The 15,211-nt window shown below is 39.4% G+C and overlaps 1 protein-coding gene across 3 annotated transcripts in view; it reads right to left on the bottom strand.

Annotated features, from left to right (window-relative positions):
- Nucleotides 1–10,664: 10,664 nt before the first annotated feature.
- Nucleotides 10,665–15,211, bottom strand: part of hps5 (HPS5 biogenesis of lysosomal organelles complex 2 subunit 2) — a 29,692-nt gene continuing 25,145 nt past the window's right edge. For all 3 annotated transcript variants that reach the window (XM_061969634.2, XM_061969635.2, XM_072913952.1), the window contains exons 22-23: nucleotides 11,045–11,330; nucleotides 10,665–10,970 (exon numbers count right to left, since the gene is read on the bottom strand). In XM_061969634.2, coding sequence (XP_061825618.2) covers nucleotides 10,910–10,970; nucleotides 11,045–11,330 — 347 coding nt within the window. In that variant the 3' untranslated portion in view covers nucleotides 10,665–10,909. The remainder of the gene's footprint in view (nucleotides 10,971–11,044; nucleotides 11,331–15,211) is intronic.

Below are 15,211 nucleotides of genomic sequence, written 5' to 3'. Positions count from 1 at the left end.
CTTGATGGCTAAAGCATACAATTCAACTCGGTGCTAACACTTCTAATCAGGCTTGTTGTATCTTACTGCTGTGCTGACTGAGACTCATGGCCAACGCCAGCAGGTGTATAAATGTGTGTGTGTGTGTGTGTCCATTTATCCACTTGCAGGTATGTGCAGAATCCCCTTATCAGCCCTGCTGGTGACAGGAAGGCAACATCAAACACACACCTTAAACTCATAGCCTTTTAATTCAATTTAATGAAAAACACTCGTCACTTTTGCATCATTCTGAAAACTTGTGTCAATTGTGCTCGCATCTTTGCAGAGAAATAACAGACAGCTAAGGAGTTGAAACAAGAACAAGACTGTGCTTAAGTTGCAGAAGGAGGAAGGAAGTCTGCCAAATTGAATCCAGGAATGAGGATAAAAAGGTCAGAACCTCCCTGAGTCATAGAAAGTTCGCTACCAAAAATGAAAACGTGAATCCCCAGTTTACTCCTTTGATGCTGCAGGTGTGCGATATCATCGCAGAAGTCGTCATTCTTGTGTCAAAATATTATTAATGTTGACCTCCGATAACTTCATCAGCTAAATTACAAACCCCGTTTCCATATGAGTTGGGAAATTGTGTTAGATGTAAATATAGACGGAATACAATGATTTGCAAATCCTTTTCAACCCATGTATTCAATTGAATGCACTACAAAGACAAGATATTTGATTTTCAAACTCATAAACTTTTTTTTTTTTTTTGCAAATAATAATTACCTTAGAATTTCATGGCTGCAACACGTGCCAAAGTAGTTGGGAAAGGGCATGTTCACCACTGTGTTACATGGCCTTTCCTTTTAACAACACTCAGTAAATTTTTGGGAACTGAGGAGACACATTTTTTAAGCTTCTCAGGCGGAATTCTTTCCCATTCTTGCTTGATGTACAGCTTAAGTTGTTCAACAGGCCGGGAGTCTCCGTTGTATTTTAGGCTTCATAATGCGCCACACATTTTCAATGGGAGACAGGTCTGGACTACAGGCAGGCCAGTCTAGTACCCGCACTATTTTACTATGAAGCCACGTTGATGTAACACGTGGCTTGGCATTGTCTTGCTGAAATAAGCAGGGGCGTCCATGGTAACGTTGCTTGGATGGCAACATATGTTGCTCCAAAACCTGTATCTACCTTTCAGCATTAATGGCGCCTTCACAGATGTGTAAGTTACCCATGTCTTGGGCACTAATACACCCCCATACCATCACAGATGCTGGCTTTTCAACTTATAACAATCCGGATGGTTCTTTTCCTCTTTGGTCCGGAGGACACGACGTCCACAGTTTCCAAAAACAATTTGAAATGTGGACTCGTCAGACCACAGAACACTTTTCCACTTTGTATCAGTCCATCTTAGATGAGCTCAGGCCCAGCGAAGCCGACGGCGTTTCTGGGTTTTGTTGATTAACGGTTTTAACTTGCACTTACAGATGTAGCGACCAACTGTAGTTACTGACAGTGGGTTTCTGAAGTGTTCCTGAGCCCATGTGGTGATATCCTTTACACACTGATGTCGCTTGTTGATGCAGTACAGCCTGAGGGATCGAAGGTCACGGGCTTAGCTGCTTACGTGCAGTGATTTCTACAGATTCTCTGAACCCTTTGATGATATTACGAACCGTAGATGGTGAAATCCCTAAATTCCTTGCAATAGCTGGTTGAGAAAGTTTTTTTTTAAACTGTTCAACAATTTGCTCACGCATTTGTTGACGAAGTGGTGACCCTCGCCCCATCCTTGTTTGTGAATGACTGAGCATTTCATGGAATCTACTTTTATACCCAATCATGGCACCCACCTGTTCCCAATTAGCCTGCACACATGTGGGATGTTCCAAATAAGTGTTTGATGAGCATTCCTCAACTTTATCAGTATTTATTGCCACCTTTCCCAACTTCTTTGTCCCGTGTTGCTGGCATCAAATTCTAAAGTTAATGATTATTTGCAAAAAAAAAAGTTTATCAGTTTGAACATCAAATATGTTGTCTTTGTAGCATATTCAACTGAATATGGGTTGAAAATGATTTGCAAATCATTGTATTCCGTTTATATTTACATCTAACACAATTTCCCAACTCATATGGAAACGGGGTTTGTAGATAAAAACCTACTAAGCTAACTTCAGTTTGGCAAGATGAATGGACTTTAGTTCCTACAGTGAGAGAGTAGGCTGAGTTTGGGGCAGCAAAAAACCCCACAAAGTACGCTACAGAAAATATTTTGGTTTCTTTTAGAGTAGAAGAAACCCCAGATGTATTATGTCCTCAGGGGAAATATTGCAGTGCATCACTCTAGAAAAAACAACAGTCCACAGCAGGGGTCTCAAACTGAAGTTACCTGAGAGCCGCTGGTGGTAGAGTCTGGATGAGGCTGGGCCACACAAAGTATGCATTTCAGAATCACGTTTTAAGCACGTGACTAAATGTGTTAACTACTTCTATAGTCTCCCTCAGCCATGGTAGGCCTAAAGCAGTGGTTCTCAAACTTTTTTTGTCATCCCCCACTTTGGATAAGGGGGAGTTTTCAAGCCCCATCTTCCCCCATCGCCCCAACAGAACGCTAATGCCAAGCTTAACATTTTAAAATGTATTGAACATCAAGTAACATCAAGTTGTATACATTCAAACTCAATAACATAAAATAACATCAAGTTCAATAATAAATAAAATAACTGTGCAGCTGTGGTATAACTTGCATCAAGTTCAATAATAAATAAAATAACTTGCATCAAGTTCAATAATAAATAAAACAAGTGTTATAACTTTTATCAAGTTCAATAATAATCGTTAGAAAAGTGTCTAATAATCGTGTTCTTTGAGGAAACTGTCCATTATCTTGAACAGCTCATCAGCAGTGGCTCTATTTTTTATGTATTTGCAAAACAGCAAATCCTCGCAGTGACTCGCCATTCACAAAGCGGACGTATGCGATGAACAGGCAGTCTTTATTGCTGTCAGTAGCTTCGTCCACTTGTAAAGCAAAACGACTTTCTTTTAATTTGTCTCCGAGTTGTTCCTCAAGATCACTTGCAATGTCGCATATACGTCTCGCAACTGTGTCGTTTGACAGTGGGACAGCTTTTAATGTTGCTGCGCTTGTTTCGTCAAGCATGACTGACACCATGTCTATTGCAGCGGGGAGAATGAGCTGCTCAGCAATTGTGTGTGGTTTTTTGCATTGTGCAACTCTGTATGCAACTCTATATGAAGCCATTACTCTATATGAGCGTTACTGTTTACTGATGCAGCTTTTACCATGCGCTTCTCCTGTTGACGGTACTCTGACAGTTTTCTTTGAAAGAAATCAAGTGGCTTATTGACGTGATTGGGGTGTGTGGTTTCGAGGTGTCTCTTTAATTTTTTGGGTCTCATGCTGTCTGCTGCTAGCGGTTTTAGACACAGAACACACAGGGGTCTTTCCTTTGCCCCCACCACCGCTGCCGTGAATCCAAGAGCAAGATACCCTTCATCATATTTTCTTTTCGGTTGGCTTTTTGGTTGATTAGGCCCGTCAGATTTTTGTTTCTCTGCAGGCGCTGGCTCTGGCTCGACGACCTTTGAGGTGCGAGTCACAAATGTATCCATTTTGTGTAATTGTGGTCCACACATTAGCCTGCTACCCATCCGCGCGAAAGTTTGTTCCGCATAGCCCCGCCCCCATTAGTTACTGTTGCTATGTCTGTCAAACTTTCGCTCCGACCTAGAAATTTAAAGCCTACAGGAAAAATAAGTAATTTACATGTATTTATATAGCGGATTTCACAGACAGAATCACAAAGTGATTTACAGTGTGTATAGAAAATGAAAGCATAGTAAAAAAAAATCTAAGAATATAATTTAAAAAAAAATTTTTTTTTTAAAGTGAAATGTCCTCCCGTTCCTCGCACCCCACCTGTCATGTCTCTATTCCCCACCAGTGGGGCGCGCCCCACACTTTGAGAAACGCTGGCCTAAAGTCACTACACATGCAAAATCGGATAAAAAAATTTTTATTTTTAAACTGTTTACTTCCCAAGGAGATGGTCAGACATTTCCGCTTGCTTACAAGATTTTGCTCTCTGGGTTGCGCAGTAATTTATGTGTGTGCACCATTGTTGGAGTTTGTTCTTTCTAGGATGATTCAAGATTACCATAACACATGTAATCTATCAATTTCCCAGGGTGCGCGTGCCCCAAGATAAGTAGAGGACCATAAAATATTTGCGTTTGAGACCACTGGTCTAGAGTATGCACACTACTGTTTACTCAATTCAAATTTAAAATATTTATCACAAATTGTTTTAGATCAGAAAAATATTTTTTTTAGATCTTTAAGATGGAAACTCTGGCTGCCATTATGATGTGCAGTGATGTTTTCAAATGACCGTAAGTCTTGAACTATACAAAGTAGGGATGTCCGATAACGGCTTTTTGCCGATATCCGATATTCCGATATTGTCCAACTCTTTAATTACCGATACCCATATCAACCGATACCGATATCAACCGGTTTTTACAGTCGTGGAATTAACACATTATTATGCCTAATTTGGACAACCAGGTATGGTGAAGATAGGGTACTTTTAAAAATATTTTATGAAATAAAATAGGATAAATAAATTAAAAACATTTTCTTGAATAAAAAAGAAAGTAAAACAATATAAAAACAGTTACATAGAAACTAGTAATTAATGAAAATTAGTAAAATTAACTGTTAAAGGTTAGTACTATTAGTGGACCAGCAGCACGCACAATCATGTGTGCTTACGGACTGTATCCCTTGCAGACTGTATTGATATATTGATATATAATGTAGGAACCAGAATATTAATAACAAAAAAAAACCAACCCTTTTGTGTGAATGAGTGTAAATGGGGGAGGAAGGTTTTTTGGGTTGGTGCACTAATTGTAAGTGTATCTTGTGTTTTTTATGTTGATTTAATAAAAAAAAAATATTAAAAAAACAACAACAACAAAAACGATACCGATAATAAAAAAACGATACCGATAATTTCCGACATTACATTTTATTGCATTTATCGGCCGATAATATCGGCAGGCCGATATTATTGGACATCTCTAATACAAACTATTTCAATGGTTGGAATCTGCGCTTTTACATGATATACTAGTTACTATGGTAATCTAATTAGTTACTATGATAATCTACGTCACAGCAGCTCAGACGAGGCACCAAGCAGTGTGGGTGGGGAGTGTTTCCACAGAGTGTTTCCAGAGCGGTCAGCCTGAAATGCGGGTGTCAGGGACAGACGCGGAAGGAGATTTTTACAACAAAGTTCTAAAGCTTAGTGATATACAGTGTTGGGTTAGTTACTGAAAACCAGTAACCAGTTACAGTTACTAGTTACTTTATTTCAAAAGTAACTCAGTTACTAACTCAGTTACTTACACCAAAAAGTAATGCGTTACTGTGAAAAGTAACTATTTAGTTACTTCTTCTACTTTTTGTTTTTAAAGCTCCCATTAATGTCCTTTTAGCCTTCATTTCAGAACTGTTATTGCACTGGAGAATAATACAATCTGTTGATCAAATTGACAGGCATTTGCATCACTGAACTCTGCTAAGCAATGTGGTCTACATACAACACACAAAGACAAAGATATGTTTCAAAGGGCCAATTTATTTCAGGCCAGAACAAATTGACAAAACTATTTTAAATAGCTGCAACACAACATACATAAGTAACAAACAGCATAATAACACTAACACTAACACTAACCACGTTAAACCCAGATTCCAAACTAACAAAGGTCTTAACTCATTCTCTTTCTATGCCCCCCCCCGACGACCCCCCCCCGACCTCCATATCCCACACCCCGGATTGTAAATAATTCAATGTATATACCCTGATGATTATCTTGTGTGATGACTGTATTATGATGTTAGTATATATCTGATAGTATATATCTGTATCATGAATCAGTGGACCCCGACTTAAGCAAGTTGAAAAACTTATTGGGGTGTTACCATTTAGTGGTCAATTGTACGGAATATGTACTTCACTGTGCAACCTACTAATAAAAGTTTCAATCAATCAATCAATCAACAACATAGCTGTAAACCTGGCTTCACCTAAGGAAGGCACACGTGACATACACAGAGCCTAACCAGGCAGATTTGAATTGTTGTTTTGGGCAGTAGACCGGATCTTTGATCCAAGACACAACTTACTAAAATGTTATTTTCTTTGTGCTCGACAAAAGAAAAGAAGTGAGAATATCTCATACTTGCCAACCCTCCCGAATTTCAGTGCCTCTCCCCGGGACAACCATTCTCCAAATTTCTCCCGATTTCCAGCCGGACTTAAGGCACGCCCCCTCCATGTCCGTGCAGACCTGAGTGGGGACAGCCTGTCGTCACGTCCGCTTGGCCAACCAAAAAGTAACCACAGAACACTATACCGTATAGTCGTATAGTGTTCTGTGGTAACTTTTTTGTTGGCCAACGGTTTACGTTGTATTACTCCACTCCCCTCCCCTCCCCTCCCCACACCCACCAGACACACACACACACAGAGAGCGCAGAGGAAGAATCAGAAACCATGTCATTGCTTCGCTCCCATAAAACACGATCATATCCTCAGTTTCTAGCCGATACTACATAAAAAAATAACGTAAAATAACGCAGTAACGCATCATGTAGTAACGGTAACTGAGTTACTGAATATACAAAATAACGCGTTAGATTACTAGTTACCGCCGAAACTAACGGCGTTACAGTAACGCGTTAGTCCCAACACTGGTGATATATCAGATATATCAGATTGTAGGTGGCTTTTTTTTACCCTTCGCGTTCATATTTCGCTGTGTTTGTTGCATTTTTGTTGCGTTTCGCTTGATTGTAAAATATGTCGATCGGGAGAGTTAATTTTGTAAATCCCACATTCTTTATTTTCATGTACATTATGGGTGTCTCATTCAGTAAACAATTTTTAAATTCCATTCCGTGTTTTAAGGTGGTCTGTCATAGCATTATTAGCTTTCAATCAGAAATGTTTGTGAGTTTTTGTATTAGTGTTCCTAAAAATAGATATACCGGCCCCCAGACACATTTGTTTCTCTAAATTTGGGCCCCGGGTAAAAATAATTGCCCAGGCCTGCGTTAGCAGCTCGTTTTTTTTTTTTTTTTGTAGTTTTCTGCCTTTGGAAATGTTTCAAATTTCATTGGAAATTTGAAACATGTAGCCAATTATATATAAAAACGTTAAAATGAAATGATGAAATACCTTTCTAATAAAGTAGGAGACCAATGGTGCATCAAGAGTGTTTGATCCAGACAGCAATCATGGATGAGTCAAATAAGGGATTACAAAATGAACAAATGACTAAATTTCGTTTAATAAACTTCTACTTGAAAGAGGAAAAGCTCCTTGTTCAAGATTCCATTGAGTGTATGGTCAATACCTGTAGAACCTTCATTCTATTTGTATCAGGCGCAACAAATAGTTTTCTTCCACAGTTATCAGTATGAGCTTTTCCACCAGTGACGTGCGTTGACCCTCACGCCAGGTGAGACATTGTTGCTTTTTTGTTTTTTTTATAACTTTAAATTCTTATGCTCTAATCACTGTTACTGTATTAATAGTGATTGTGTTATAAACGTTCTGGGGACATTCAATTTGAATTATGTTCAAGACCAAATGGCACAATAAAGGTGTTTCTTTTTAAGTGTTAGGTTCTGTTGGTCTTGAGGCGTAGCGCAGGTAAACATGACTTTATTGTCAAAAGGAAATAGTGCAACTGGGAAATGCACATGCAGGGAACATGCAATTGAAAACAGGATATAACGATCAAGCCCTGGCAATCTGGAACTGGTATATATATATATATATATATATAGCACACCAGTTCCAGCACTAACCCCTGTATCACCGTGCTGCCAGATATATATATATATATATCTATATCTATATATATATCTATCTATATATATATATATATATATATATATATATATATATTATGTGGCAGCAGCACGGTGGTACAGGGGTTAGTGCATGTGCCTCACAATACGAAGGTCCTGAGTAGTCCTGAGTTCAATCCCAATTATATATATATATATACAGGTAAAAGCCAGTAAATTAGAATATTTTGAAAAACTTGATTTATTTCAGTAATTGCATTCAAAAGGTGTAACTTGTACATTATATTTATTCATTGCACACAGACTGATGCATTCAAATGTTTATTTCATTTAATTTTGATGATTTGAAGTGGCAACAAATGAAAATCCAAAATTCCGTGTGTCACAAAATTAGAATATTGTGTAAGGCTAATACAAAAAAGGGATTTTTAGAAATGTTTGCCAACTGAAAAGTATGAAAATGAAAAATATGAGCATGTACAATACTCAATACTTGGTTGGAGCTCCTTTTGCCTCAATTACTGCGTTAATGCGGCGTGGCATGGAGTCGATGAGTTTCTGGCACTGCTCAGGTGTTATGAGAGCCCAGGTTGCTCTGATAGTGGCCTTCAACTCTTCTGCGTTTTTGGGTCTGGCATTCTGCATCTTCCTTTTCACAATACCCCACAGATTTTCTATGGGGCTAAGGTCAGGGGAGTTGGCGGGCCAATTTAGAACAGAAATACCATGGTCCGTAAACCAGGCACGGGTAGATTTTGCGCTGTGTGCAGGCGCCAAGTCCTGTTGGGACTTGAAATCTCCATCTCCATAGAGCAGGTCAGCAGCAGGAAGCATGAAGTGCTCTAAAACTTGCTGGTAGACGGCTGCGTTGACCCTGGATCTCAGGAAACAGAGTGGACCGACACCAGCAGATGACATGGCACCCCAAACCATCACCCAACCATGCAAATTTTGCATTTCCTTTGGAAATCGAGGTCCCAGAGTCTGGAGGAAGACAGGAGAGGCACAGGATCCATGTTGCCTGAAGTCTAGTGTAAAGTTTCCACCATCAGTGATGGTTTGGGGTGCCATGTCATCTGCTGGTGTCGGTCCACTCTGTTTCCTGAGATCCAGGGTCAACGCAGCCGTCTACCAGCAAGTTTTAGAGCACTTCATGCTTCCTGCTGCTGACCTGCTCTATGGAGATGGAGATTTCAAGTTCCAACAGGACTTGGCGCCTGCACACAGCGCAAAATCTACCCGTGCCTGGTTTACGGACCATGGTATTTCTGTTCTAAATTGGCCCGCCAACTCCCCTGAACTTAGCCCCATAGAAAATCTGTGGGGTATTGTGAAAAGGAAGATGCAGAATGCCAGACCCAAAAACGCAGAAGAGTTGAAGGCCACTATCAGAGCAACCTGGGCTCTCATAACACCTGAGCAGTGCCAGAAACTCATCGACTCCATGCCACGCCGCATTAACGCAGTAATTGAGGCAAAAGGAGCTCCAACCAAGTATTGAGTATTGTACATGCTCATATTTTTCATTTTCATACTTTTCAGTTGGCCAACATTTCTAAAAATCCCTTTTTTGTATTAGCCTTAAGTAATATTCTAATTTTGTGACACACGGAATTTTGGATTTTCATTTGTTGCTACTTCAAATCATCAAAATTAAATGAAATAAACATTTGAATGCATCAGTCTGTGTGCAATGAATAAATATAATGTACAAGTTACACCTTTTGAATGCAATTACTGAAATAAATCAAGTTTTTCAAAATATTCTAATTTACTGGCTTTTACCTGTGTGTGTGTGTGTGTGTATATATATATATATATATATATATATATATATATATATATATATATATATATATATATATTATTATTATTATATTTCTAATATTTCCATGATGTTAATGTCAGCATAAAGTTAGTTTTTTTTTTTTTGTCTGCCTTGAAGTTCATTTGTGGCACAGGTTCATTGATGTTTTGACTTTTGAGGACATCCACCTTTAAATAAACTCAAATATCATATCAAGATAAAAAATCTTAAAAACATTCTGGCAAGAAATATGTACCGGTACCTTGATATCATCCAAGCACCTTTTTTCAAAAGTTGTGAATTATATTTATATAGCGCTTTTTCTCTAGTGACTCAAAGCGCTTTACATAGTGACAAGGACACAACGGCAGTGACTAGGATGGCGGAAGCGGGGATCGAACCTGCAACCCTCAAGTTGCTGGCATGGCCACTTTACCAACTGAGCTATACTGTGCCTCAGTGAAATCTTGCAATTATGAGTCACTTTGCATTTCCTGCATACTACTCCATCCATTTTCTACCGCTTGTCCCTTTTGGAGTTGCGGGAGGGCTGGAGCCTATCACAGCTGCATTTGTGCGGAAGGCGTTGTACACCCTGGACAAGTCGCCATCTCATCGCAGGGCCAACACAGACAACATTCACACTCACATTCACACACTTGGGCCAATTTAGTGTTGCCAATCAACCTATCCCCAAGTGCATGTCTTTGGAGGTGGGAGGAAGCCACGCAGTTACGGGGAGAACATGCAAACTCCACACAGAAAGACCCTGAGACCAGGAATCAAACCTACGATCTTCTTATTGTGATGCACCAACACTGACCACTGGTCCCACCGTGCTGCCCTGCATATTACTATTCTACTGTAAATGACATGTCCGTAGCCAAGTTTAATGAGGCAGCTGTTATTCACTTTTTAAGACTTCAGGTGGAACAAAGTTCAACATGAATGAAACAAGTAGTTTATATATTTTTTATTTAAATAATACCTGATGAATAACATTTGAAGATTGTTTTTGTGGCAAATCAGACATTTTGTCTTGTGCGCAACTTTTAAAGCCAGCATTGCACCAACATTTATTTGCAAACAAAAAGAAAATTGTCAATGCAAATAATGAGCAGTGAACAATGTTTTATGGGCGAGTACCTTCATTAAAATAAATTAATGCACAGCTTTACTAGCAGGTAAGATGTTGGCATTGTTGATCATCTTCATGCATGTTGAGACCACAAGAAGCGATCACAGCGCTCAAGCAGAGTCTGAATGGTCGCTCTGTGAAACAAGATACGAGTGACATGAATATCTGATTGTCTTTTTGCATCAAACCTTATATTAGCTTGACTCACCGCTGCCTTTTCTCAGCAACCTTGAGCAGCTCACACACCAGTTGCGAGTGAGAAGAAAGCACCAAGTGAACTCCACACTCCTCCAGGACGGCCATGGCTCTCTGCAGTCCGACTGTGCCGGCCAGACGCAGGGTCAGGTTCTCGAGGCTGACTTTTCTGGCGGAGTCGGCTGAACCGTTGGATAAAGTGCCTCCGTTGACATTGGCGAGTTGTTCTGCTGCACGGCTGCTGTCCTGAGCCAACTGAATAAGGAGCCTCCACTCGTCCAAGTTCTGAGGCGCCACACCTGGACACGAAGATACAATTATGGTGAGGACATGATTTATGTATTTACATAGTTGCTTCCGGGTGAACTTGTGTACATCCTTTATTAAAACTCCATTTTGGGGAGGTTGCCTACAGTACTAATAACATTGATTATAATTTATAATTATACAACAGGGGCGCCTCTAGGGATTTTGGGCCCCATGAAAATAATCTTTACAGGGCCCCCAACACTGTGTCATTATTTTTTCTGTATTATAATTTCATCATCATTAGGGGCCTCTCTGGGCCCCCCTCCATCATGGGCCCCTAGAATCCGTCTCCTTACCCCCCCTTTTCGGCGCCCCTGATATACACACACACACACACACACACACCCTCACACATACACACAAAATCCCTGGCCTGCCTTTCATGGCAGAGCACATGGGTTCGATTTCCATACAGATGTGTGTCAGGAAGGACATCTGGTGTAAAACACTATTTCAAAACCTTTATTCCTACTGACTCACTGATAGGGAAATTAACACATTTTCTCACATAGTGGCCTTCGTTGTTTTGAGCTATGAGCTGTTTCCTGGCTATTTTTTGATGCTCCAAAAGCTACAATGACATGACCTTGATTTTCCAACCATTTGAAGGAAGAGTCAGTGTGAAAGAAAGTGCTGAGAAGAAGAAGCAGCTGGTGATATTCATTGAAGTAAAAAAAATAAAATAAAGTAATATAAAAAATAACACAAATACAAATAGACGGAATAGATTGAAAGAGTAAATGAAACCAAATTTCTAGGTATGAGGATTGATGATAAATTGAACTGGAAATCTCGTGTAAAAAATATACAACATAAAGTAGCAAGAAACATGTCAACAATGAATAAAGCAAAACATCTTCTAGACCAGGGGTGTCAAACTCAAATACAGAGTGGGACAAAATTTAAAACTGAACAAAACCGCGGGCCAAGGTTGAACAAATTAACCTTTTAATAGGGACCCAAACAAGTTGTGCATTGAATATTGAACAAGCAAGGCTTATATAACTTTATAGTGACACGCAAAATTGAGTTTCAAATAATAATAATTAAAAAATATCAATGGCATATCAAATACAATTTAAATAAAAATCGAATGCCTCTTTTCTATTTGTAGCCTTCTGAGGTAAATATCAACATTAACTTTTTCCACAGGCTAATAAATTTGAAAATAAAATAACAATGAATAAACTAATCATTCAGGACTTTAAACTGCTCAGTTTGCAACACACTGATCTAATATGATGTGCCCAAGCCAGATACCTGCCATCTTTTCTTGGATGCTAGTTCATTAATGTCAGGGTTCAGGCTTTGAGCTGAGGCAACCTTCATTATCGAACGAAGGTGTTCATCAGTCATTATATCTCGTAGTCCACCCGGACCACAGTCTTGGGGGAGTGCTTTAAAGGCACTGCCTTTAACGTCCTCCACGAGCTGTCGTCACGTCCGCTTTTCATCCATTCTAACAACGTGCCGGCCCAGTCACAAGATCAACAGCGATACAGGTTACACTGAGGGTGGAAGTATAAACAACTTTAACACTGTTAGAAATATACGCCACACTGTGAACCCACACCAAATAAGAATGACAAACACATTTCGGGAGAACATCCGCACCGTAACACAACATAAACACACCAGAACAAATACCCAGAACCCTTTGCAGCACTAACTCTTCTGGGACGCTACAAGGTGGGAGGGTGTATTTTGTATTACGGTGCGGATCTTCTCCCGTGATTTGCTTCTCTGCATGAAAGTTTAAAATGAGCATATATTAATGCAGTATGAACAAGAATGTTTTAATGTAGACACATAGAATCATCATACTGCTGTGATTATATGCATCAAGTGTTAATTCAAGGCTAAGGCAAAACATCGAGACATATATCGTGTATCGTGACATGGCCTAAAAATATCGAGATATTAATAAAAGGCCATATCGCCCAGCCCCAAGAAGAACCATGATAAACATTCTGAATTTATTTCATCCATCCATTCATTTAATAATCTTACTCATCTCACCATATGATATACAACTGACTTCACTCATTAATATTTATTTATTTTTATTGTTATTACTCACGGAGTATATTGTGAATAAATTGAGAACAGGAAGTGAACAAAACTTTTAGCAACTGCTATGTAAAGGAAAAGGGGTAGGATTAAATAAGCTCTGCTTCTTCCTACTCCTTTTCAAACATGTTGAATAGAGAAACTGGAAATTGTGACGTATCATGTTGTATGCATGCATGTTCCAAATAAACTCCAGCTCAACTCAACTCAACTCAGAGTTGTTTATCTTATGAAGGAATGTAGTCAATAATAGAACTGGCACCCTTTGTTAAAAAAGTATTGTTTGTGAATCGAGAATCAATTCTGAATCGAATCGCTACCCCAAGAATCAGATTTGAATCGTGACGTGCCCAAAGATTCACCCATACTCATTAGGATGACAATATCAGCTTTTTCTCATGACATATATTTCTACTCTTTTTTTTCCTTTCATTTGATTCTGACAGTATCTTACGGACCAACAAAGACCTTACCTTTAATGGACCAGGTACTATTTGCTATTGAAGTGAATTAACTAACTCATATTATGTTCTACATATAGTGAATGTTCATCTTGGAGAAAGCAAACCTTGAAGTTTGAGTAAACAGTGGTATTTCAGTTTGAGCACAATAAGATAAGGCCAATTAGTTTGATATTCGCAGGTGGATTGGATCACTTCTCGTAGGAAGGAGGCCCTAATTGGGACTTTGGAATGCAAAAGTGATAGTTATATCCTTGAGAGGAGACTACCTGTCTAGCTCAAAGCCATATTTGGATTATGACTTAAAGCCGTTGTTTTCCAGACACTTACACATAGGGCTGGGCGATATTGCCTTTTTTTAATATCACGATATTTTAAGGCCATATCGCGATACACGATATATATCTCAATATTTTGCCTTAGCCTTGAATGAACACTTGATGCATATAATCACAGCAGTATGATGATTCTGTGTCTACATTAAAACATTCTTCTTCATACTGCATTAATATATGCTACTTTTAAACTTTCATGCAGAGAAGGAAATCACAACAAACAAAATCACTATTTTTTTCATATGGTGTTGATCTGGAAATGTTTGCCTCGGTATTTTGATGGTGTGGACGTGTGGCACCAAACTGAGATGTTGACGTGCGGAGTAAGCACTCTTAATTGTCTAGCGGGTGACTTTTCAAATGATGCTACATATTAGCAGTGTAGCCGAGTGTCCTGAGTTCGCCTATACAGTGTACTTATCTAATAAAATAATAAACGGGAGACATTAGAGCAGGTTCGATAGCCACCGCTTCTTTAATGTCAACACCACACACACCCTACGTCACAGCCCTACGGCAACAACTCTGGAGGGACAAAACTCCTCCTCCTTACTAACACACTTCGGTAACTTGGGACACCCTGAACTGTTTGTTACAGTAGTAATGCTACTTTTTATAGCAACGCTTTTGCCCCACACTTGACAAATTATGGTTGTCTGTTCGACATATTCCCACTTGAAGCCAAACCACAGCCAGACGATGGACCCCCTGCTGTTTTTCTTGGGAATTAATTATTCCTCCATTTGTTACCAGATTCACACCTTCTTTCTCTTGTATTAGCGCTCGCACCACTCTGCTAGCATCACAGCTAATGTTAGCCATGCTGCTACCTCTCTGCTCGGGGAGGGCGTATACGTATGTGACGTATGTCGTGACAGTATGTGACGTGTGTAAGAAGGTGCGCTTGCTGTCTGTGAGAAGGAGAGAGCGAGGAGAGTCTGTAGTGTAATGCCCGCAGCTAAAAGCAACTGCGTGAGAACGTATACTCGATATCACGATATAGTC

The sequence above is a fragment of the Nerophis lumbriciformis genome, linkage group LG10 (genome assembly GCF_033978685.3).
Source record: "Nerophis lumbriciformis linkage group LG10, RoL_Nlum_v2.1, whole genome shotgun sequence".
Taxonomy (NCBI): Eukaryota; Metazoa; Chordata; class Actinopteri; order Syngnathiformes; family Syngnathidae; genus Nerophis; species Nerophis lumbriciformis.
Note: the sequence above shows the minus strand (reverse complement) of the source record. Positions and strands in the feature narration are given on the sequence as shown.